We start from the raw sequence: 24,224 nt of genomic DNA, 5'->3' as shown, positions 1-24,224 counted from the left end.
CCGGGCCCCTCGCTGCGCAGGCGGCCTCCGGGTGCGGGGCAGGCTCTTCGGTCCCCGTTTCCCGGTCCTTGTACCGCACGGTGGTCCCCGGAGATGGCTGCCTGGCGGGGGCTGGCTTCCCGCAGAACCCCGGCCGTGTGATCAGTGGTGGGGGTGTTTGGGGGGAAAGAAACGGCTCCGGGGTGATCCTGACGCCAGCGATGCCGTCGGTGCTCACTGTTGTTTCTGGACGAGAGGGTTTCTGCCGAGCCTTGCTGTGTATTGCAAAGCGGGGCCGCACCTCACAGCGCGCACGTCCTGGAGGACGGGGAAGGCCGTGCGGCTGCAGGTGGCTGTTGTTGAGGGTGACAGTGATGGGCGTCCCCGGCCGCGGGCTGTTGGGGGAGGAAGGCGGTTTCCAGGCCTCCCTGGGACGGCCCAGGGGTGGGAAGGCACCTCCTGGGGCAGGGTTTGGCTGGTCAGGTGGGGATCCAGATGTGGTTCGGGCAGCCGAGGAGACTGGCTTTAACCGCTGGAAAACTAAAACTACTGCGGGAGGCGGGAGTGTGCTCTCCTCGGTCATGTTACCGCCTGTGTTGTATTCCTTTTAACTGTGTTGCTCTTGACAAGCGTTTGTGAAGGGCCTTCTGGGGGTCAGGCTCTGTGCTTAATGCCTCAGGGGTCATCTCGTTGAACTCGTTCCTCATCATCAGCCTGTGAGGTAAGGGGTGTTACCTCCGCTGGGCAGGTGTAGGGAGGTAGTTGATGCAAGTGCGACCAATTAAGTTTTGAAACAGTCATGCTGGTGGTTTCATCCCGTCCCTCCAGTGGACATTGGGTATTTGCTGGGCTGGAAATCTGTTTGGGGCGAGAGAGATAGAAACATCAATGACTGAGAGAATCATTGACCAGCTGCCTCTCGCATGCCCCATACTGGGGATCGAGCCCACAACCCAGGAATGTGCCCTTGACCAGAATTGATCCTGGGACCTTTCAGTTCACAGGTCGATGCTCTATCCACTGAGCCAAACCGGCGAGGGCTGGACACTCGTCTTTATCCCTTCCTCTTTACTCCTCTTCCTGACCTTCCCCCGTTTCCCAGGTACAATTCTTATATATCCTACTCCTTAGTCATTACAGCTACACAGCTGCTTGGGTTCCTTTTGTTGCCGTAAACCAAAACGCTAAATCCCTTTGCATCTTCCTAATGGCAACTTAATTTTAAGAGTTTGTTTTCTTTCCAATCCTAGATCCTGCACCGGTTCAACTTATAGTTCAGTTTTTGGAACAGGCCTCCAAACCTTCAGTTAATGAACAAAACCAAGTTCAGCCTCCACCGGATAACAAGAGAAATCGCATTTTAAAGCTACTTGCTCTGAAAGTGGCTGCACATCTGAAGTGGGACTTGGACATATTGGAGAAAAGGTATGCGAAATTCAAGTGAAGCTTATTGCTTTGGTGGCCCGGAAGCTGGGAGGGTCTGGCCAGGCCGACGATGTCAATTGTGTTTGTCCTCCCAGCCTTTAACCCTCACCCGAAGGCCCTCAATAAAATGGTGGGATCCAAAAATATTTAAAAATGAGTAAAAAGGAAGAAATTTATTTTGAAGTACTATTTAGAGAGCTTGGTTTATTTTTATATATGCTTTTATGATATCAGCCTTTAAAATGAAAGTTATTTTTCTGTATATTCTTGATAAAATATGCAAGTATTTTTTAAGAAAGTATTTGAGTGTTAGATGAATTTAAATCACCTTTTAAAGTAAAAACTTTATTAATATCAAGGCAGTTAATGGTGATAATGATTTGATGTGGTGACTAAAAAAATTCTCACTTAGTTTTAAGTGTTTCAATTTACTTTTATATATCTGAAGGAAATGGATAAAAATTAAAGCTATAACCCTGGCTGGTGTGGCTCAGTGGGTTGGAGCATCAGCCCATACCCGGAAAGGTTGTGGGTTTGACTTCCTGTCATACCTAGGTCGGGGGAGCATCTGAGAGGCAACTGATCCATGCTTCTCTCTGATCTTTCTCTCTCTCTCTCTCTCTCTCTCTTTCTCTCTCTCTCTCTTTCTCCCCCCTCCCTCTCTCTGTCTCTTTCTCTCCCTCTCCCCCCTTCTCCCCTCTCCTCACCTCCCCTTCTTCCTCTCTTCCCCTTTTCTTCCTCCAATACCCCTCTCTGAAAATCAATAAACATATCCTCGGGTGAAGATTAAAAAAAATAATAATGCTATGTTACATAATCTTATGAATTATTTGCTATTGAATAATAATTCAGTTAATTTTACTGGTCACAAATCAATAACTATCTCCCAAAATATCTTATTAGGATCAGTGTTTATTTGTTTATAAATAAATACTTTCAAACTATGCTTAGAAAATGGTTTAAAAATATTTTTATTGATTTTTAGAGAGAGAGAGAGAGAGAGAGAGAAACATCGTTGGCTGCCTCCTGCACACCCCCTCCAGGAATGGAGCCTGAAACCCAGGCATGTCCACTGACTTGCAATTGAACAAGCAGCCTTTCAATGTACAGGATGACCACCAACGGAGCCACACCAGCCAGCGTGAAAATGGTTTATTTTTATCCTCTTCTCACAATTTAAATAGAAATATCTTATAGAAAATTTGAAAAAATTCAGAAAATAGGAAATAATAGGAGCGGAGAAAAGTATTTTTAATATTTTTGTTGTTATTTTGCTTTATTTTTAAACAAAGTGTGATCATACCCTATATACTGTTTTGATTCCCCCCCCCCATATAACAGAATATCATGAACGTTTTCTCATTTTATGTGTATTTTGAAGATAATTCCATTGTATAATTTATTAACTTTTCCTTCATTGACAGTCATTTTGTTTTCCAGTTTTTCATTTTTATAAATCACAAAGCCTTAAATATATTTGTCCTTAAATCTTATCTGAATTTTTAGCTACATTCATAGTTTATATTATTAAATTGGTGGATCAGGTAGTATAAACATTTTTGTTAATGTTGTTGTTCATCCTCACCCTAGGATATTTTTTTCCATTGAATTTTAGAGAGTGTGGAAGGAAGGGATACAGTGGAAGAGAGAGAGAGAAACATCGATGTGAAGTAGACACATGGATTGGTTGCCTCTCATACATGCCTGGATTGGGGCCAGGGATTGGACCTGCAACCCAGGCACGTGCCTTTGACTGGAATTGAACCAGAGACCCTTTGGTGTGAGGGCCAACGCTCCAACCACAGGGCCACATTGGCCACAGCTAGTGTAAACATTTTTAAGGCACAAGTTGCCAGATTGCATTCCAGGAGAGTTGTATGAATTTTTAACTCTCATTAGTAGTGTTTAAATATTTTTTCCCACCACCCACCCATTCTCTAACATTACATATTAAAAATTTTTTTAAATATATTTTTATTGATTTTAGAGAGAGAGATAAAAACATCAATGATGAGAGAGAATCATCTATTGGCTGCCTCCTGCACTCCCCACACTGGGGATTGAGCCTACAATCCCGGCCTGTGCCTTGACTGGGAATCAAACTGTGACTTCCTGGTTCATAGGCTCAACCACTGAGTCATGCTGGCTGCGCAACATATTAAAATTTTAAAAATTCTTTAATCTGAAACCTAGCTATTAATAGACTCAAGAGGGATAGCAACAAATAGCAATGTGCACAAAAAGTGTGGTGTTTATGGTATAGTTGGAAAATTGAACATCCATTGGATATTTGGTGATAAGCAATTGAAAAATTTTTAGATGTGAAATTAATACTATAAATATGTTAAGAGTTACTTTTTGGGACCGCTATTCTGAAATACTTCGGGAAGAAATAATTTAATATTGGAAATTTGCTTCACAATAAATGGGAAGGAGGGAAGAGGGGAAGAGTAGAGATGAAACAAGATGGGCCATCAGTTGATAATTGCTGAACTGAATGATAGGGCATGGGGACTCGTTATACTATTCTGTCTACTTTTGTATGTTTAAATTGTTTTCAAAATACAAAATTTTCAAATCTTAAAATTGGATATTTTCAAATAAGTTGAGACAAATTAATAAGATGGCCCTGTAGATTTAGTCCTTTTAACAATGTAATTCTTTTCAGTGAAGATACTCAATTGTATATTTCGAGCTTCTTATGCAGCCAACGTGCAGACATGTATCTTTTGCTTCTTTTAAGTTTGTCTGTTCCAGTATTGAACATGCTGTTGAACGAACTGCTGTGCGTCAGCAAAGTTCCTCCCGGGACCAAGCATGCAGACATGGATCTGGCCACTTTACCTCCGACCACTGCCATGGCTATACTTCTCTACAATAGATGGTAAAAAATAAATAAATTTTTCTTTGAGGGTGCGCTCATTAAAGCTGGGGACAGTGAAACAAGAAAGGGCTCCGGATAGAAGAAGCAACAGGCGAGAGCCTATGCAGGCTGGCTTTGTTTCTTTAAAAATGTTGGAGGAAAGAAATGAAACCGGGCGGGGCTGCTTTGGCTTGCTGAGCAGTCAGAGGAAAGGGGGCCTTGGAGACAGGATCGGGGTACACCCGGGTCGAGCTGCTACTGCAGCTCGTAGGGACCCTTAAAATTCAGGAGATGCGTGCCTCTGGGGGAAAAGAAGGGGAAGGGAAAGGTGCAGGTGTGCTCCCAGGATGGAGAGCATAATGGTAACTTTTCTTACAAACCTAACGTGTTGGACAGCCTCCGTTTAAGTTCACTCTAGCTTCCAGCTGTGTGCATTTAAGGGTTCCTTATACTTCATTGCTCTCCCAGAGGATCTTGGGAAGTGAGTTTAATGGAAAAATCTTGTGACTGCGTAGATGGAAAGCATTCTGATTTATAAAAATTGTGGATGATTTAGAAAGTTTTTATGTCCATTCACACTCCCGGTAATTTATAATATGAATCTTCTAAGGAATACTTGAAAAAATAATTGAAGTGACATTTATAAGGTATTAAATTTTCTTTTTCCTGTGTTTTCTTCAGGGCAATTAGGACAATCGTTCAAAGTAGTTTTCCTGTCAAACAGGCAAAACCTGGACCTCCTCAATTAAGTGTGTAAGTTGGCAGATATAACCCTTACCTGGCACTTTTTTCATATGATCCTTGGAAATTTTTTCATCAGATTAAAAAAAAAATTGCAAATCTTTAATAACCTCTACATAAGTGACAGAGCGAAAATTGGAGGGCAAGAGGCCTTCCTCAGAAGCTGAAGTTGGAGGAGTTAGAGAATCATGTAGTGTTCTGCGTATTTAGCGTAGAAAGCTCTGAAAGAGAAGGGGAGTGCTTTGTGAATTGTGCCTTTCATCTTAATAAGTATCAGCTGACCTTCAAAATACTATGATTTTTTTCATTCAATTAAATTTACATGAAGATATATTTGTTTTTATGGGGGGAACTATTTTAACATATGTAAATATTTTAGAGTACAAAAGTTACTACAAAAGTTTGATCATATCTGGAATTTTAAGCCTAATTCTTAAATCCCAGGTGGCAGCTTATTAAAATTTGAAGCTAGAGAGCATAGATTCTAACTTGAAATAAATAAGCTTTTGCTGCCAGTAAGTTTTATTCTTTAATTGAGGTGTATGTGTTTTTTAATGTGAAGCATATGAGAAAATAATGGTAAAAGAACATTTTAATTCAATTTCTGTTTTTTTAAGCATGAAAAGAAATAGCATGAAAACATTTTTATTAAAATATAATCTTGTTTTCAAAGATGATGCTTTTAAGTTTTGAATTTTCAGTCCTTGGAGTAACATTTGATACTTTGCAATTATTTCTCTTTTAGTATGAATCAGATGCAACAGGAGAAAGAGCTAACAGAAAATATTTTGAAAGTGGTGAGTGTTGGCATCAGTTATACTTTAACATTCTGGGACACATTTAGAGCATATTTAGATGCTCCTCCTAACCTTAGGTATGTGAGAGTTGGCAAGGTCTATGTGCAGTGACATTTAGGTTTTCACTGTTTGAACACTGCTTGCTAATATTGTAGCTTGTACAGATTTTCATTATTAATTGATAGAGCTTTACTACCATTCTGTTGTCAAATATTTCATAATACTTTAGCAGATATGATATCTTTATATACTCTAAAAATTTTACGATAAACATTACTTATATTTTTTAGTTACTTTTGTAGTTAAAAAAATACAACAGATATTTTTTTAATTGATCTAGTAATATAAAAGTAGAAATGTGGGAGTTGCCATAATTTAAAAATGATCTCTAATTCTGTATTTAGCACCTACAAATTTTTTTTTTTTAATTTTAAGGTAACTATTTCAACAAATCTAATTGCATTCCTATTGTGTTAAAAAAGCTTTTTTAATAGCTTAGTACACTAAGCTACTAAGTATCCTGTAAATGTATTTTGATTAATATAGTCCATTGCTGCCATTTTTGAATTTTAATAATTTGTTTATTGAATTTTTATAGCTAAAAGAACAAGCTTCTGATTCTATTTTGGTACTAGAGGCAGCCCTTAAGTTGAACAAGGATCTTTATGTCCATACAATGCGAACATTAGATTTATTGGCCATGGAGCCAGGCATGGTAAATGGAGAAACCGAGAGTTCTACAGCTGGATTGAAAATCAAAACGGAGGAGATGCAGTGTCAGGTATTTATTTCAGTATTTAATTAGTGCATGTCAAATTTTTGGAAATCTTATGAGACCATCCCAGTATTATTTTGTTGTTGTTAATCCTCACCAAAGGATATTTTTCCATTGATTTTTTAGAGAGAGTGGAAGGGATGGGGAGAGGCAGAGAGAAAGAAACATCGATGTGAGAGAGACATATTGGTTGGTTGGCTCCTGCATGTGCTGCAACCAGGGACTAAGGCTGAGTATTGAGCCTGCAACCAAGGTACCAGCATGGAACCTGGCACCCTTTAGTCTGCTGGCTGATGCTCTTCTATGTGTTGAGCCAAACTGGCTAGGGCTTTTGAAAATATGTATATTTTTATTGATTTTAGAGAGAGGAAAAGAGAGGGAGAAAGAGAAACATCCATGGGAGACAATCACCAATTGGCTGACTCCTGCACGCCTCTTACTGGGGATTGAGCCTGCACCGTGGGCATTTGACCTGATTGAGGATCGAACTGTGACTGTCTCGTTCATAGGTTGATGTTCAACCACTGAGCCACTTTGGCTGGGCAATCATGTTAATCTTTAAAAAAAAAGTAGGCCTTATTTTCTTATATTGTTATTTTTAACATACTTTTATTGATTTTAGAGATGAAGGGAGAGAGAGAAACATCAGTGTGAGAAAGAAACATTGATGGGTTGACTCCTGTGCCCCCACTGCGGACTGAGCCCGCAACCCGGATATGTGCTCTGACTGGAAATTGAAACCTGACCTCCTGGTTGATAGGTCAATCCTCAACCACTGACCACACCAGTGGGGCCCCCTCCTCACACTTTTGGAGTGATTCCCCAGTATCTCTTCCCCTCTTCTATTTTAGAAGAACTCTCTACCATCTGCGACTTAGTGGGAGGAGGCAGAGCTTGCTTCTAGTAACACAGCTGAAAATTACAAAAAACGAGCTTTCTCTAGCCTTACCTGCTTGGAGGCAAGAATGTCACACAGACACTGCATCAAGAGCTAGCAAGTCAGTGAAGTGGGGATGATAGAGAATCCATTGTGATGATGAGTAGCAGCAACAGTGATAATCTAGTTTGCAGGGTCAGTACTAGTACGTGCGTATGAAGCTCCTGCTTTCAGGGTTTCTAGCACTGGTGGCTGAGGCTGATGAGCTGTGGACCAGGGGTGGGCAAACTTTTTGACTCGAGGGCCACAATGGGTTCTTAAACTGGACCGGAGGGCCGGAACAAAAGCATGGATGGAGTGTTTGTGTGAACTAATATAAATTCAAAGTAAACATCATTACATAAAAGGGTACGGTCGGAAAAAAACCAAAATGGCGACATAGGTTAACGCCGGAGATTGCTGCCACGAACAACCAGTTCAAATTACACCTAAAAGACTGAACGGACATCATCCAGAACCACAGGAAGGCTGGCTGAGTGGAAATTCTACAACTAGGAGGAAAGAGAATCTCATACCCAGACTCAGAGGAGGCGCAGTGCTGAAGTGAAATACTGAGGTACGAAGTGCGCGCGGAGCGGGCTGGCGGCGGAGGGGCGCGGTTGGCGTTTTCAATCGGGAGGGAGCTTCAGACTCTGAGCTCCCGATCCGGGCAAGTCTCTAGGGACCCAGACTCAAATGGGAGAAGCGGGACTGTCTGGCTTCGGTCGGAATTCGAAGGCAGCTTTCTCTCTGAGGTTTGCAGCAATTGCTGGGACTCGGTGAGACAGAGCCCCTAGGGACGGAACTGAGAGCAGCCATAACTGCTCCCTCCACCCGCCCTGTAGATCCCCTGGGACCCGCCCCGCCCAAGCCCTGCGCAGAGCCATTTGCTGGATAGCCTCAGGCAAACGCTAGATTAGCACCCCCCTAGAGATCCAGCACAGAAGCTCTCCCACTGCAGACACAGCTAACTCTCATAGCCAGTTAGCCTGGAGGTCAAATCACCCCCGACAACAATCAAGGCTTAACTACAACGACTGCACACAAAGACCACTAGGGGGTGCACCAAGAAAAGATAAAAAAATGCGGAGACAAAGAAACGGGACAGAAATGGAGGATACAGAGCTGAAAACCACACTTTTAAGGTCTTTCAGTAAGTTTCTAGAAACTGCCGATAAACTTAATGAGATCCACAAGAAATCTAATGAGACCCTCGATGTTGTGATAAAGAACCAACTAGAGCCGGGGAGGGTTCGGGGGCGGGAGGTAGGGGGGTAAGAGATCAACCAAAGGACTTGTATGCATGCATATAAGCCTAACCAATGGACATAAGACACTGGGGAATAGGGGAGGCTAGGGGACTGTCTAGGGCGGGGAAAAAAATGGACACATATGTAATACCCTTTGTAATAAAAAATAAAATTTGAAAAAAAAAAAAAAAGAACCAACTAGAAATTAAGCATACACTGACTGAAATAAAGAATATTATACAGACACCCAACAGCAGACCAGAGGAGCACAAGAATCAAGTCAAAGATTCAAAATGCGAAGAAGCAAAAAACACCCAACTGGAAAAGCAAACTGAAAAAAGAATCCGAAAATACAAAGATAGTGTAAGGAGCCTCTGGGACAGCTTCAAGCGTACCAACATCAGAATTATAGGGGTGCCAGAAGATGAGAGAGAGCAAGATATTGAAAACTTATTTGAAGAAATAATGACAGAAAACTTCCCCCACCTGGTTAAAGAAATAGACTTACAGGTCCAAGAAGCGCGGAGAACCCCAAACAAAAGGAATCCAAAGAGGACCACACCAAGGCACATCATCATTAAAATGCCAAGAGCAAAAGACAAAGAGAGAATCTTAAGAGCAGCAAGAGAAAGAAACTCAGTTACCTACAAGGGAATACCCATACGACTGTCAGCTGATTTCTCAACAGAAACTTTGCAGGCCAGAAGGGAGTGGCAAGAAATATTCAAAGTGATGAATACCAAGAACCTACAACCAAGATTACTTTATACAGCAAAGCTATCATTCAGAAGTGAAGGTCAGATAAAGAGCTTCACAGATAAGGAAAAGCTAAAGGAGTTCATCACCACCAAACCAGGATTATTCATTTCAAACGGGCCGGATCCAGCTTGCGGGCCGTAGTTTGCCCACGGCTGCTGTGGAGTCTAGTGTTTAGGTGGCTGCTGCAATGGTCTCTCATTAGACCAGTGTGGTTCTTGTCCTGACTGCGTGCCTCCCTTACCCCTTTGTTTTTCAAGCCTGATTCTTTGACCTTACCAATAATTCTGTAGGCCACCTGAAATCTTACCGGTAAATCTATTTTCTGCTTCGTCAGAGTTGGTTTCTGTTGCTTGTAATGAAGGTCATTCATTCACTTCTCGTTGAAATGTTTTTTTCTTATGGATGTACCTGTATTTTGCTGAGATAAAGATAATTTTGGATTTTGTCAACTTTTAAGTACATGAAAAATTACTAAGCAAATTGGTGTTCATTACCATTTTAGGTGTGTTATGATTTGGGTGCAGCATACTTCCAGCAAGGCTCTACAAATTCAGCTGTCTATGAAAATGCCAGAGAAAAATTTTTTAGAACCAAAGAACTAATTGCAGAGGTAAATACGGTCATACCAGGCACATAATATTCAATCTTTTACAATATTGTACATTTTTTGGCTTTAATATTTTTGATAAACGGTAAGTGTTTATTGTAGTAACTCTGCCAAGTTCAAAAAAATACTGAAAACAGTTGTTAAAAATCTATACCACCACTGCCTGGAAATAACCCCTGTTGTCATTTTAACTTCTGATTTTTATTCTTTCTGTATGTATTTATATAGTTAAGCTTATTCTGTATATACTACTTTGTGTCTTGCTTCAATCTTGAATAGACATTTAAAATGTATTCTATTCTGTGATTTGCTTCATTTCCCTGATGTTAGGGCATTTAGGTTGCTTACTGGTTCTATTTATTACAAAGCAGCAATTTTATATCTCCAAGCATAAGTTTTTCTTTGGATTTTAGTTGCTTTCAAGTTAAATTCTTGCAGGTAGTAATTGCCACTTCCAGTGGTGACTTGTTTATTTGTCCCAATCCTCACCCGAGGACATGCTTAGAGAGAGGAGACTGAGAGGGAGGAGGAGAGAGAAACAAACACTGGTTGGTTGCCTTCTGTAAGAACCCAAACCTGGGTATGTGCCCTGACGGGAATCAAACTGACAGCTGTTTAGTGCACAGGAGGACACTCAACCAACTGAGCCACTCTGGGCCCACTATTTTTTATAGGCTGTAAACCAACTTGTTTTGCCAGCTACCTTTCTCTAAGAGTACTCTGATCAGCAGTGACGTTTCTTTTTTAATTTGCTAATTTGGTGAGTGAAATATAGTATCTTTAAAAATTTTGTGTTTTCTTAGTTCTTAATAAGGATAAACTTTTTCAAGTGTTTATCATTTGCATTTTTCTTTGTATGGTTCAGACAGCTGAAATTTGAAGTGTATAACTGTTTTTGTATGCTTGGTGCCTAGAAACTGTCCCACTTCAGTCTCCTTTCCTCACCAGAGAAAACAAATTTAAATTCTCCAGAGATCTATGTTAATTCTAATCTGGATTTATTGGGAATCCCCATTTTACTTTGCGTGGGGTACTCATCAGATTTCTAATTTTATGGCATTTAGGGAGAGTAATTTAAAGCTTTAAATTTAAAAAAATGTCTTTAAAACAGTTTTTCTGTTTTGGTAGAAGCATTCCTGTTCTTTCTAGTTGAGTGAAGATTGAGCTTTCTCTGTTCTCCCCCTGTAAACTTCTGCCAAGTATTATGTATTTTTAAATATTTTAAGTTTTTAACGACGTTTACTCTGTTAATCAAATTCTTAATTGTCATACCTACTTAGAGTGATAATGTCTACCTGTATGTTCGCCTGAAAACTCTAAACCAGGAGTCAGCAAACTTTTTTGTAAAGGGCCACATAGTAGATATTTTAGCTTTTGTGCACCTTACATAGTATTTGTTGCATATTTTCATTTGTTGTTTTTTTCCCTTTAAGACCCAAAGAATTATTCTTAGTTCAAGGGTTCTACAAAAATAGGCTGCAGGCTAGATTTGGCCCATGAGCAATCATTTTTCTGACCCTTGTTCTAAACTTTTAACCTGTATATTTTTTATGTTTCCTCCAGCCCCGCATTTTTCTTTAACATTTTCTTGTATTGTTCAGATGCACTAAGTGGGTGTTAGACTATTGTTTCTGTTACATTGATGGATAATGATATATACCTCTTACTTTACAGATAGGTTCATTATCTCTTCATTGTACCATAGATGAGAAGCGGCTAGCTGGCTATTGTCAAGCATGTGATGTTCTCGTACCTTCTTCTGATATTACATCTCAACAGTTAACTCCATATAGTCAAGTCCATATTTGTTTGAGATCTGGCAATTATCAGGTAAGTCTTACGATGGAGTTGCATTAGTGTAGTTGAAAAATTTTGGAAGCTAGATAGAACTGAATTTGAATCCTGGCACTATCATTTAGTATTTGTCTGATTTGTGACAAATCAGACTGTGAGATTGGCCTATAAAATACTGGTAGTAATTATCCAATTTCATAGGCTTCTTGTGAGAATTAAGTGAGAAGTTACTGCGTATAAACTCTGAGGCAAAGCACTAAATAGATGCTGACTATTATTGATACGATCCTTTCTTGAAGTTACACAGTTTGCCCATTTTAAGTGAATTCTGTAAGAATCTTTATATGCAGGACTTTTAACTTTTAAAATTACAGGTAGAGAACTTTTAGTGTTATGCAGGCTAAAGTTTTTTTTTAAAGTTTCAATTACAGTTGACATTCAGTATTGTATTCATTTCAGCTGTACAGCACAGTTATTACACATTTATATAACCTACAAAGTGATTCCCCCAATAAATCATGCACACACCTGACACCATGTATAGTTATTAGAATATTATTGAGTGTATTCCTTAAGCTGTACTTTACATCCCATAACTATTTTAATCCCTTCACCTTTGTCACCCAAGCCCCTCCCATCTGGCTACCATTTGTATGCCTGGTGTCTAGAAAACGTCTCACCAGAGGAAAGCAGACCGAAATGTTCTCTGTATCTATGAGTGTGCTGCTGTCTTGCTCGTTTATTTATTTTGTTTTTTAGATGCCATATATAAGTGAAATCATATGGTATTTGTCTTTCTCTGACTTATTTCATTTAGCAAATACCCTCTATATGGAGACTAAAGTTTTGGGTCTGATTTGAAAGTATAACCTTGTAGCCTAGCCTTACTATAGCCACTGCAAATATTAAGACTGGAGGAGAAAGTGAATGGCAGTTTGGGTAGTTTTGGATGGTACGTTCCATGAGGGAGGGAGCATCTGAGATCTTGTTCCCCGGCAAGTGTTGTCAATTGGCTCAAATATCTCTTACCCAAATTTTCATTCATAAATAAGTGTAACATTTTGTGATTTTTCCTCAATGTGTGTTTTTACTATAGAAAGACTTATTTTAAAAATTTATTTTTGAATTTAATATTTTTGGGGGGGCATGGGAGACTTTAAAAGTAAAGAAACTTTGCCATGATTTTTGAAATGGATGCAATTTTATGTCTATGTTCTAGGAGGTAATAAAGATTTTCATTGAAGATAACTTAACTTTCGGTTTACCTGTCCAGTTCCGACAGTCAGTACTGAGAGAACTCTTTCAGAAAGCTCAACAGGGGTAAGTAAGTAAATCAAAGAATTACTTTTTGATTTTTGAATAAAAGAGCAAGTGTGCATTTCAGGTTTATCTGAAACACACCTGCAAATTACCTATAAGTCTGTGACAATACTTTCACTTTTGTTAGAATATAGAAATTAACATAGTCAGAGGAACCCTTAAATGTTCTATTAAAAAGTGCTTGGGGGAAAAAAGATTATACAAAATAGAATTCGATTCTGTTACCTAGTTTGTAACTAAATTGTCCCTTAATAAACTCAAAACTTTTCTGTTATGCTTTCCCCCCTCGCTTGGGTATTTACTAGTGTGCCTGCATATCCTAAAATCTTAATCTCTCAAGAATAAATGGCTCATTCTTGTGAATTTAGTTTTGTAATATATACCTTTTTTCATTTAAAAAAACATTAGTGCATCTACTTTTGTATTCTACAGAAATGAAGCTCTAGATGAAATCTGTTTTAAAGTCTGTGCCTGTAACACGGTCCGTGATATATTGGAAGGTAGAACAATTAGTGTTCAATTTAACCAGCTATTTCTTAGACCTAATAAAGAGAAAATAGACTTTCTCCTTGAGGTAAGACACTATTTCCCCTTTTGACTTACAGTTTTGCTTTAAGACCAGTGATGTCTTAGTTGCCAAATCCAGTGCCCTCTTTTCTGTCTTCATCTGACCTGATAATTGATACTCCTGACAGACCACACTCTTACCTTCCCGCTTTCCTATTTCTCCTACATTATTGGATTTTCCTGGGTCCTTCATTGGCTTCTATTTTACTCTCCCTTTAGTGTTTTTGTTTTACAAAAGTTTTGTCCTTGGCTCTTTCATCTTCTCAGGTCCTTTTTTATTCTCATCCAAAGTGTCAGTCACCTTTTCTATCACCTGTTTCCTAAAAACTTTCAAATCATACCATTAACCTCCTCTCATGTCAGTTCTAGAGTCTGTGCTTCTACGGGATCTTTTAGCCTCTTTATTTTATTGTTTTAATGTAATAGACAATGAGAGAAGTACATAAAGCATAAGTAACACCACTTAGTTCCAAAGTGCAACATTACCAACACCGTGAAAGTCCTTCTTATGCTCTTTCCAAATCCTCTCTGCCTCTCTTTGAGGAAATCGCTGTGCTGCCTTCGATGATAATCCTTTCCTTGCTTTTCTTCTTAATTGTATCACCTGCAGGAAGCAGCCAATCAGTGATTCTCATCATTGATGTTTCTATCTCTCTCCTTTCCTTTCCTCTCTGAAATCAATAAAGAAATATATTTTTTTAAAAGTTCTATTAATTTATCTTTGAGTTTGTTTTTCTAAACAGTCTCATTTGTAAATAATGCATTTTGGTTTTCCCCTCTAATCTTTTCATTTTTATTTCTTTTTAATTGTTCTTATTGCTCTGACTGTGACTAGTACAGTGTTCAGTATAAGCGGCTCTGGTGCGCTTCCTGGTCTCATTCTCAGTTCAGAGGAAAAGCTTGCACTGTTTCACCATGTGGAATGATGATAATTTTGTTTTTCCTGTAGCTCTTCCTGATGTGATTAAGGACATTTTCATCTATCCTTAGTTCACTAAGGGCTCTTTTTAAAAAATCATGAATGATTTTTAGATTTTATCAAATGTTTTCTCTATGTCTATTACAATCTTGTAAATTATTTTTCTCTAATCTATTAATGTGAAGTATATTAATTGTGTTAAACTATCTTTGGAACAACCAATTAGGTCATGATTTTTCAAAATTTTAGTTGACATGATTAGCATAACTGCTTCAGATGTATGTCATGATTTTTAAAAAATATATATTGCTTGATTTGGTTGGCTAATATTTTAAGATTGTTAAACATTTTTTTGCAAGACTGATGCATTTGCTTTTTTGGGGTCTTGCTTTTGATTTTGGTTTCATTGTCATGCTTACCTTATAAATACACTAGAGACCCAGTGCACAAATTTGTGCATGGGTTGGGTCCCTCGGCCTGGCCAGCAATTGGGGCTGATCGGGGCTATCTCGCCCAGTCCCGATCATGGCCAGCTGGCCGGGGGGATGGACCGTGGGAGGCTGGCTATGGGAGCGCACTGACCACCAGGGGTCAGCTCTTGCATTGAGTGTCTGCCCCCTGGTGGTCAGTGCGCATCATAGCGATGGGTCGATTGGTCGTTCAGTCACTTAGGCTTTTATATGTAGAGATTGGAAAAGTTAGTGTAAAAATGGACTCATTGCTTCGTTTGATGTTTGATATAATTTCAGAAATGAAGTATTTGGGACTAGAGACTTTTTTGTGAGAAGATTTTTGGCTTTGGGTCCATTATATCAGTGATTGTAGAGCTATTCTTCCTTAATAGTTTTAAGAAGTTATTTTCTAAGAATTTGTCTATATTATCTAAATTTTTGTGTTAGTGTTAAAGTTTTTATTACCTTTATAATGTTATAACATTTATAGATATGTTCCTTCTTGTTTTTAATGAGGCTTTTAAAAAAATTGAGGTGAATTCACGAAACGTATATTACGTTACTTACCAGAAGTTAACAAATCTTCCCTAACTTGTTCCATGGCACATGTACATGCCTCTCTAAATGTGAATAATCTGATATGAAAAGACACTCAAGTGTTACAACTGGTTTCTGTAATTATTTTTATTATTTTCTAAACCTTGGTTAATTTTTTTAAGCATTAGTTTTATAGCTATTAGTTTAGCTATTACTGATACTTCTTTGCAACTAAGATGAATCTTCTCTTGCTTTTCTGACAGTAGCTACTGGTTCTCATAGTTTATCACTACATATAATTGGTAACAATTTATAAATTATGGGAGAACTTTATACTGTGCTAAATAGACTATTCTTAATATCTGCAGTTATTGAAATAATTAGATTTTACTCCTTCTCCCCATTGTGGATTTTAATTTTTTGATATCATCTTTTAATTTAACCAAATTTGTGATTGACATACGGCTGAAAAAGGAAAATTCAGTTGTTTTTAAATTGTAACTTTTTATACTTAGTGTATATTTTTTAAAGCCCATACTCAAATGAAAATACTCAAACTTCTAGGTATGTTCAAGATCAATAAACTTAGAAAAACCTTCAGATTCTTTGAAAGGAAACATGGCTTCTTTTCTAAAGTAAGTACCTTGCTTTTTTTCTTTTCCTTAACTTTGAACTTAGTCCTGTGAGGAAAGAACCTTTTATTACTTTTTGTATTTGAACTGCATATCTTATAAACAGGCAGTAACTGGTACTTGAGAACCAGATATGGTTGAGATTAGTGCAGCCTCACAGAACTTATGATTGTATAGTTACTCTTATATTGTCATTGATATCACAATTTTAAATAAGGACCAAAGTGAAATTTTAAAATCTATTTCAAAATATTGTTAATGCAGTTTATGAAATGGTGATCTGTTAAATGGTTTGTTAACAAAAATTGGTTAATATTGTTTTTCCCCCTAACTAAATCATGACCTTTTTTGTTTTATAATATTTCTTACTGATGTAGGAATGTGTGTCTGGGGTTGGAAGATCTGCAGTATGTTTTCATGATTTCTTCACATGAGCTGTTCATTACATTGTTGAAAGATGAAGAACGAAAGCTACTTGTTGATCAGATGAGGAAGAGATCCCCTAGAGTAAACCTGTGCATTAAACCTATGACTTCATTTTATGACATCCCAGGTGAGCTCTCCAGTCTGCTAGCTAATGTTGGCACATTTTGCCCCTCAGTGTATTTGAGGATGCCCTCTTAATTGTTTTAATTTGCCCTTATGTTAGTAATTAATAGAAATCTACCTGTCTTCTGTTATTATATTTCTATCTAGGCAGTTAAGTGCTGAGACTTTGCTGAGTCTGTGGTTAGTGGAGAATTAGGTCTAGATACAGAAGAGATTGTAGCTAGGGAATAGACCAAGGTAGCTCTGCTGCTAATGTGTTCTTGGGAAGAAACAAAAGAGGTGGGAGGGGACTGGTAAAAATAAGCTTTAAAACTTAGTATGGGTGAGGTAGAGAATTCAGTTGGCTTAACAAAAAGGCAAAATTTTAGCAGCTTTGAAGCTCACTGGATTTAAACTGATTTACTGTTGTAAAGGAAAGGAATAACATTAACACATAAAATGCTGGAAATTGAGGACTGTCTCACAGGTTAGTTGTAATTAAGGGTTTTAATGATCATTTCATGATTCTTTGAGAAGGCAATATTTCCTCCTCCTCTTCCTCTCCCTTCAAAAAACACACATTTTAAATATTTGTTATTTAAAATTATTATTCAAAATTAACCTTTTATTTATATGTGCTTTTGTTAACACATTATGTCAAGAAAGTAGGAGACTATCTACATAAGTTAGTTTTTATCCATATATACCACATAGTTCTTTTCATGAACCACTTAGTGATTTTTACCTTTGTTTATATTTTCATCATCTTTATTAAATGAATTTTTAAATGCAGACATAATACAAATTGTATTAGGTTTTCTCTGAGGATAAAGCAAATACGTAAATTACATTATGTTGGTGAATCAGTTCTGAAGGTCAGAGCTGTTTTTGAATTAGATATACTAAGAATAAAAACCCCATAGATATAATACTTACATACACAATTTCAATAAGTTATCACTCATACTTACATGATTATTTACACCCTTGAATTAAATCATTATTAAAATAGGAATCTCTTCCTTTCTTAGCCTCAGCAAGTGTCAACATTGGCCAGTTGGAGCATCAGCTGATATTGTCAGTGGATCCCTGGAGGATTCGGCAGATTTTAATTGAATTACATGGTATGACATCAGAGCGCCAGTTCTGGACAGTATCCAATAAGGTAAGAAACTCTGTCAAGAACAGGTAAAAAAAAAAAAAAAAAGAGCAGGTAATAAAATTACTCTTGTTTTCTAATGTAATTTAATCGGAGAGTTGTTACCTGTTTTGAGAATGAAGACTCCTTTTATTTGCCAACAATTTAGAACCTTCACATGAAATAATTGTACTTTGAACATCCATTGACAGAGAAATAAAAAATGTCAGAAAAGATACTATTAAATCAGTAGCCTCTAATAATGTTTATATCCCACTTATTATAGCATATACATATACTTTAAATATATCTGTAAATCCTATATAATAAAGAGCTAATATGCTAATTAGACCAGACAGCGGAACGACCTTCCAGAACGACCAGTGGGCGGGGGGTAGGGCCGCGAGGCAGGCAGGGCTGCGAGGGCCTACTCTTGCATGAATTTCGTGCATCAGGCCTCTAGTATATAAGTAAGATATTTATGTAGTTTGTAGCTAATACTTGCTATGTGCTTAATAGGGTGTTTTTGTTTTTTAATGCCTTCGTGAGGTCTAAAGCCTACAGCTAGGAACCAGTTCATTAAAAGTTCTTTATAGACATTTTTGGGTCTAGGTATTCATTTAAACCCCTAGCCAGGCACCATGAGCCCTACCCAGTGCTGGATCCCAGAATTCCCCTGGCTTGCCTGTGTGCCATGGCTGACAAGGAAACACCCTTTGATGATGCAGTAGAAGAATGTGGGGTCAACAAAGAGTACAAAATATGGAAAAAGAACATCCCTTTTCTTTATGATTTAGTGATGACCTATCTGAAGTGCCCAGCCTAACTGCTCGGTGGCTTCCACATCTAACCAGACCAGAAGGGAAAGATTTGGCTTGTCCTTGGGACACACATGTCAGATGAACAAAACCACCTGTTACAGCCAGTGTGAAGCTCCCTCATGGTGACACTGTGAGAAAGGAGGATTTGGAAGTTTTGGTTCTGTTACTAGAAAAGTTGAAATAGAAATCAAGGTCAGCCATGAAAGAATAAATAGGTCACATTATATTAAGAGAACCCTTGCATGTGATGTTCTTGTTTTTGACTATACAGAACATCCTTCTAAACCAGATCCTCTGGAGAATGCAGCCCAGACATGTGTCTTCGTGGACATCAGAAGGAAGGCTATGGGTTTTCTTAGAGCCCAAATCTCTGTGGGCACTTCCTTAGTGCTTCAGATGACTACACCATCTGTCTGTGGGACATCAGTGCTTTTCCACAGTATGGAAAAGTTGTGGATGTGAGGCCCATCTTTATAGGGCATATCGCAGGAGTAGGAGATGTTTCCCGGCATCTGCACCATGAATCTCTGTTTGGGTCATTCGCTGATGATCAGAAACTTATGATCCGGGATAGTAGTTCAAATAATACTGACAGATCAGACCAAGCCAGTCAGTGGATACAATGCTGAAGTGAACAGCCTTTCTTTCAGTCCTTATAATAAGTTCATTCTTGCTACAGGATCAGCTGGCCTTTTGGGATCTGAGAAATCTGAAACTTAAGTTGCATTCCTTTGAATCAGTAAGGAAGAAATATTTCAGGTTCAGTGGTTTTCTCACAATGAGACTATTTTGGCTTTCAGTGGTACTGATCGCAGACTGAATATGTGGGTTTTAAGTAAAATTGGAGAAGATGCAAAAGATGAGCCATTGGGGTTGTTTATTCATGGTGGTCACTGCCAAGGTATCTGATTTCTCCAATGAACCTTGGGCGATCTGTTCTGTGTCAGAGGACAGTTAGCATACAAATGTGGCAAATGACAGAGACCATTTATAATGATGAAAATCCTGAAGGAAACATGGATCCAGAGGATAGGGGTCTTAGATTACATCTGTACTACGTGTGATTTTAGACTCCCCCTTTTCCCTCTCTCATCTCTGAAATTGATTTAACGCTGGCTTTGAGACAGACTTTGTTCAGCTATCCCTCTAGAGTAGGTACCATTACCAAATTGAGGGTGTTTTCTAAGTATTAACTGGGGGACTTGATTAAGTGAAGCCACCGACTTATATTTAAGTTTCCTAAAGGAATTTTCCAGTAATATCTAAAGTAGCCACTGAAGGGGGAATATCGTGTGTGCTTATTTTATTTTTCTTATGCTATATCACTACGTTGTTCAGACTCATTTAAATAAAGGCTAGAAGTAAGTAAAGAATAGAAGCAAGTGAGGTGGGTGTATGAACCATGAAGTATAAGTGTTGCAATATGTTATTTTTATTCAGGAAGTAGGAAGATTCAAGTCATATAAATTTCTATTTTAAAATCTTCATACCTGACTTTCTGGGATGCACATTTTCCTATGTAGACCGGTCTCCTCTTAGTTTCATAAGTTAAGTTAGAATTACATGTTTATCTTTCCCCTTATATTTTCGCTTGTTAATGTATTTTTTAAGCTCTTTTTCTAAAAAATAATTTTTTAAAGTTGATTTTAGAGAGAGAGGAAGGGACGGGAAAGAGAAAGGGGGAAACATCGTGCCTTTGCCTCGCTTACATGCCCCAACTGGGGGTCGAACCTGCAACCTGGATATGTGCCCTTACTGGGAATAGAACCAGCAACCTTTTGGTGCATAGGGTGATGTTCAACCAACTGAGCACGCTGGTGGTCAGGGCCTTAAGCTCTTTTTATACCCTTTTTTCCTTTCTGTGAAATGGTTTTTTAAAAAAACTTGGGACCACCAAGTTGTAAAGATGTATGTTTTTACCTGGCAGTTATACCATGGGTAGACTGCCTAGTTAAGTTGAGAAGAGTGAGTTAATAGCTTGTATTTGTTTTTAAAATTAAAATAATCCTGGATTTTAAAATGAACCCAAACAAACAGGTAATGTATATACCTGTTTCTGAGGTTATCTGTTTTAACAGCTTTCCTGCATGGAAGTGCAAATGAAAATAGCTATATATTTTTTGGGACTTGAACCTGCAAGTGCAGTGAATTGGGAAATTGCTGTGAACATTAATTGGGCCTCATTAGTATTGACATGGTTATTAGTGTTCATTTTTATAGATGAGTAAGTATAACATAATATTAGAGAGGGCGTTCTGACACTAACTACCTGAGTTTATAATCAAGTTCCATACTTTCTAGCTATATAACCTTGAGCAAATTATTTAACATCTGTCTGCCTCAGCTTCCTGAGTTATCAAAAAGGGGATAACTACCTACTTCATGGTACTGTTGTGAGGACTACATAAGTTAATACATATACTCTTTTTTTCTATAACCTTCAGAATGTTCCAGTCAATTTAATGATTTATTACTGACTCATTATAGTGAATATGTTCATTTTGAATAGCATTTTATTATGACTTATTTTTTTTAAAGATGACATTTGCATGATTTATTTAAATGTGATTGAAGATTATTAGAAGGTATTTATCTAGATTTGGATTTCTCTAAGTGTTTATATTTACATATTTTATTTATTCCAGTGGGAAGTACCTTCTGTTTATAGTGGTGTTATCCTGGGAATTAAAGACAATTTAACAAGGGATTTGGTATACATTCTCATGGCCAAAGGTTTACACTGCAGTACTGTTATGGTGAGTAAAAGTGTACATTAACTACTGGTTAAGAATATGCTTTAATATGAAAGCCAGGAATTAGAATTTTCTATTTTTCTGATCTTAAAATGATAGCCATTGGCCTAAAAGGATTTTTAAAAAATATATATATTTTTAATTGATTACTGAGAGAGGAAGGGAAAAGGAGAGAGAGAGAAACATCACTGATGAGAGAAAATTATTGATTGGCTGTCTCCTGCATGTCCTCTACTGGGCATGTGCCCTGACCTGGAATCAAACCTTGACCTCCTGGTGCATGGGTCGGTGCTCAACCACTGAGCCACATCAGCCGGGCCTAAAAGGATATTTGAAAAGGTTTGTTCTTTTTGTGTGTGTGTGTGTCCTCATAACTGTACCAAACTGGTCTTGGACATATGGATACTGGTCTATTCCTTTTTAAATATCTGGAGACTCTGAAAAATCATTATTTATAACCTTTAGGATTCATTTAGTAAAGATTGTGTTCCAAGCTATAAAAACAAAACAAAATCCCTTAAAATGTCTTTCATAGCTTTTTTTTTTAAGTTTTTTAAAATTTGATAAACTGTATTAACTTTCTTCCTTTTTAAAATATATTTTTATTGATTTCAGAGAGGAAGGGAGAGGGAGATAGAAACATCAATGATGAGAGAGAATCATTGATCAGCTGCCTCCTGTGCGCCCCCTACTGGGGATTGAGCCTGCAACCTGGGTATCTGCCCTTGACCTAAATAGAACCTGGGACCCTTCTGTCCCCAGGCGGGCGCTCTATCCATTGAGCAAAACAGGCCAGGGTTCATCTACATTTTTCTTTAAAAAAAAAAACACCAAAAAAACAACAACTCTGCAGAGGGTGTTATTTCAGTTTTTAGGTGAGAAATCAGAGACTCAAAGGTATTAAATTGTCCAAGGTCACATAGCTAGTAAGTGGCATAAGTGCTAGAAAGGATAGAGAAAAGAGAGCATATTAGAGAAATCTTAAAGAGGTAAAATCTAGAATTGATTGCTGATTGGCTGTGGAGGGCAAGAGGGAGAAAAGGATCACGATGATGCTCAAGTTTCTGTTTTGGGTGCCAGGGAACAGATGGAAGTGCCAACAAGTGAATATAAGAGAAAAACATTTTTGAAGGGCAGATTATGAGTTCCTTTTTACAGTGTTTAATTTGGGCCTGCAATTGGATACATGAGCCTGAAGCTTGGGAGTGGTCTGGGCTGAAGATACCGATTTGGGAGTCATCAAAGATCACTCAGGGAGAATATACACAGCTTGGAGGGTGCAACATTGGGTCCAAGAAAGGGTGGTGTGATGGACATGAGGACCAGATACATGTGGAGTTATAGTAGAGAATGTCTAGAAAAAGTTCAATAAGGTAACTGAAAAGTGTTCAGTAGATTGGACAATTAGAAGATCTTTGTTTAGCTCTGGCTGAGTGGCTCAGTTGGAGCATCATTCTGTATACCAGTAGGTTGTGGGTTTGATCCCCTCTCAGAGAGACAATCAATTGATGTTTCTCTCTCAAATCAATAAAAACATCCTCGGGTGAGGATAAAAAATAAAAAGGTGAAGATCTTTGTTTATTGAACTGTTTCTTCATTATGATGGGGTAGAAGCCAGACTGAAGGGGTTCTGGGGAGAGTGATGGAAGACTACTCTTTGGAAAAATTAGGAGATGTGTAGGAAAGCGCTTGGATTGTAGCTGATTTGATTTACTAGCCAATTATGTAGATTAATAGTGTTGTGTGCAAAGATTTTAGAATATGGAATCTTGTTGAAGGGTGTAAGGTGTAAGGTGTATGGAGAAGGCTGGTAGGAATTTTACACTCTTATAACGTATATAACACATATAACTTATGTAAAAAATTTTATTTTTGTTTTATAATTTATGTAAAACTTATTTAGTAATATGGCATATAATTTATATTGATTGATTATTGGATCTTTTAAAAAAGTTTCAAAAGAATTAAATATTTATTGGAATAAATCACCAATACAGAGATGATAAAGAATAAGATAATTTAGCCTCATTCCCTGAGATAGTTAGTGTTAATCATTTAAATTAATCTTTCTCTTTGCTCTGTACTCATAAAGTTACATATTTTTGGTTTGCAAGGAAAGGTGATCCAGGCTATTCTATTACTTCTTTTTATAGGACTTTTCCCATGCTAAGCAGTTATTTGCTGCTTGTTTGGAGTTGGTAACAGAGTTTTCACCCAAACTTCGTCAAGTCATGCTGAATGAGATGCTGCTTTTGGATATTTATACACATGAAGCTGGGACAGGGCAATCCGGAGAGAGGCCTCCTTCTGATCTTATTAGCCGGGTGCGGGGCTATCTGGAAATGAGGCTTCCCGGTAAGACTTCCACAAAGCTACATTTCAGAAACTCCTTACTCAAGTAATTGTGGGAAAGTCCAAGAATGTTTCCTTGACTTTTTACTCTCTGAAAAAAGTTATTTCTCTCCAAAAACAGAGTTCAGATGTGGACTTCACTTGAGAACAGTGGGGAAATGTAGGAATCTAGTCATTTCCTAAGATTGCTATAACTAAGTACCACAAACCAGATGATTTAAAACTATAGGAATTTATTCTCTCATCGTTTGGAGACTGTACCTGAAACCCAGGTGTCTGCCTGCAGGGCCATGCTCCTG

The 24,224-nt window shown here is 38.0% G+C and overlaps 1 protein-coding gene and 1 pseudogene across 1 annotated transcript in view; both read left to right on the top strand.

The window, feature by feature from the left end:
* Positions 1-1,213: 1,213 nt before the first annotated feature.
* INTS8 (integrator complex subunit 8) overlaps positions 1,214-24,224 on the top strand; it is a 35,674-nt gene continuing 12,663 nt past the window's right edge. Inside the window, exons 1-14 of the mRNA XM_015561129.1 lie at positions 1,214-1,404; positions 4,148-4,288; positions 4,949-5,020; positions 5,754-5,805; positions 6,404-6,586; positions 10,008-10,115; positions 11,787-11,942; positions 13,126-13,226; positions 13,659-13,800; positions 16,266-16,336; positions 16,711-16,886; positions 17,893-18,026; positions 21,466-21,576; positions 23,727-23,928. Coding sequence (XP_015416615.1) covers positions 4,170-4,288; positions 4,949-5,020; positions 5,754-5,805; positions 6,404-6,586; positions 10,008-10,115; positions 11,787-11,942; positions 13,126-13,226; positions 13,659-13,800; positions 16,266-16,336; positions 16,711-16,886; positions 17,893-18,026; positions 21,466-21,576; positions 23,727-23,928 — 1,627 coding nt within the window. The 5' untranslated portion in view covers positions 1,214-1,404; positions 4,148-4,169. The remainder of the gene's footprint in view (positions 1,405-4,147; positions 4,289-4,948; positions 5,021-5,753; positions 5,806-6,403; positions 6,587-10,007; positions 10,116-11,786; positions 11,943-13,125; positions 13,227-13,658; positions 13,801-16,265; positions 16,337-16,710; positions 16,887-17,892; positions 18,027-21,465; positions 21,577-23,726; positions 23,929-24,224) is intronic.
* On the top strand, positions 18,551-19,930 carry LOC102759229 (annotated as a pseudogene).

Source organism: Myotis davidii, unplaced genomic scaffold (assembly GCF_000327345.1).
Source record: "Myotis davidii unplaced genomic scaffold, ASM32734v1 scaffold390, whole genome shotgun sequence".
In the NCBI taxonomy this organism is placed as follows: domain Eukaryota; kingdom Metazoa; phylum Chordata; class Mammalia; order Chiroptera; family Vespertilionidae; genus Myotis; species Myotis davidii.
The sequence above is the reverse complement of the archived record's forward strand: the minus strand, read 5'-3'. Positions and strand labels throughout refer to the sequence as shown.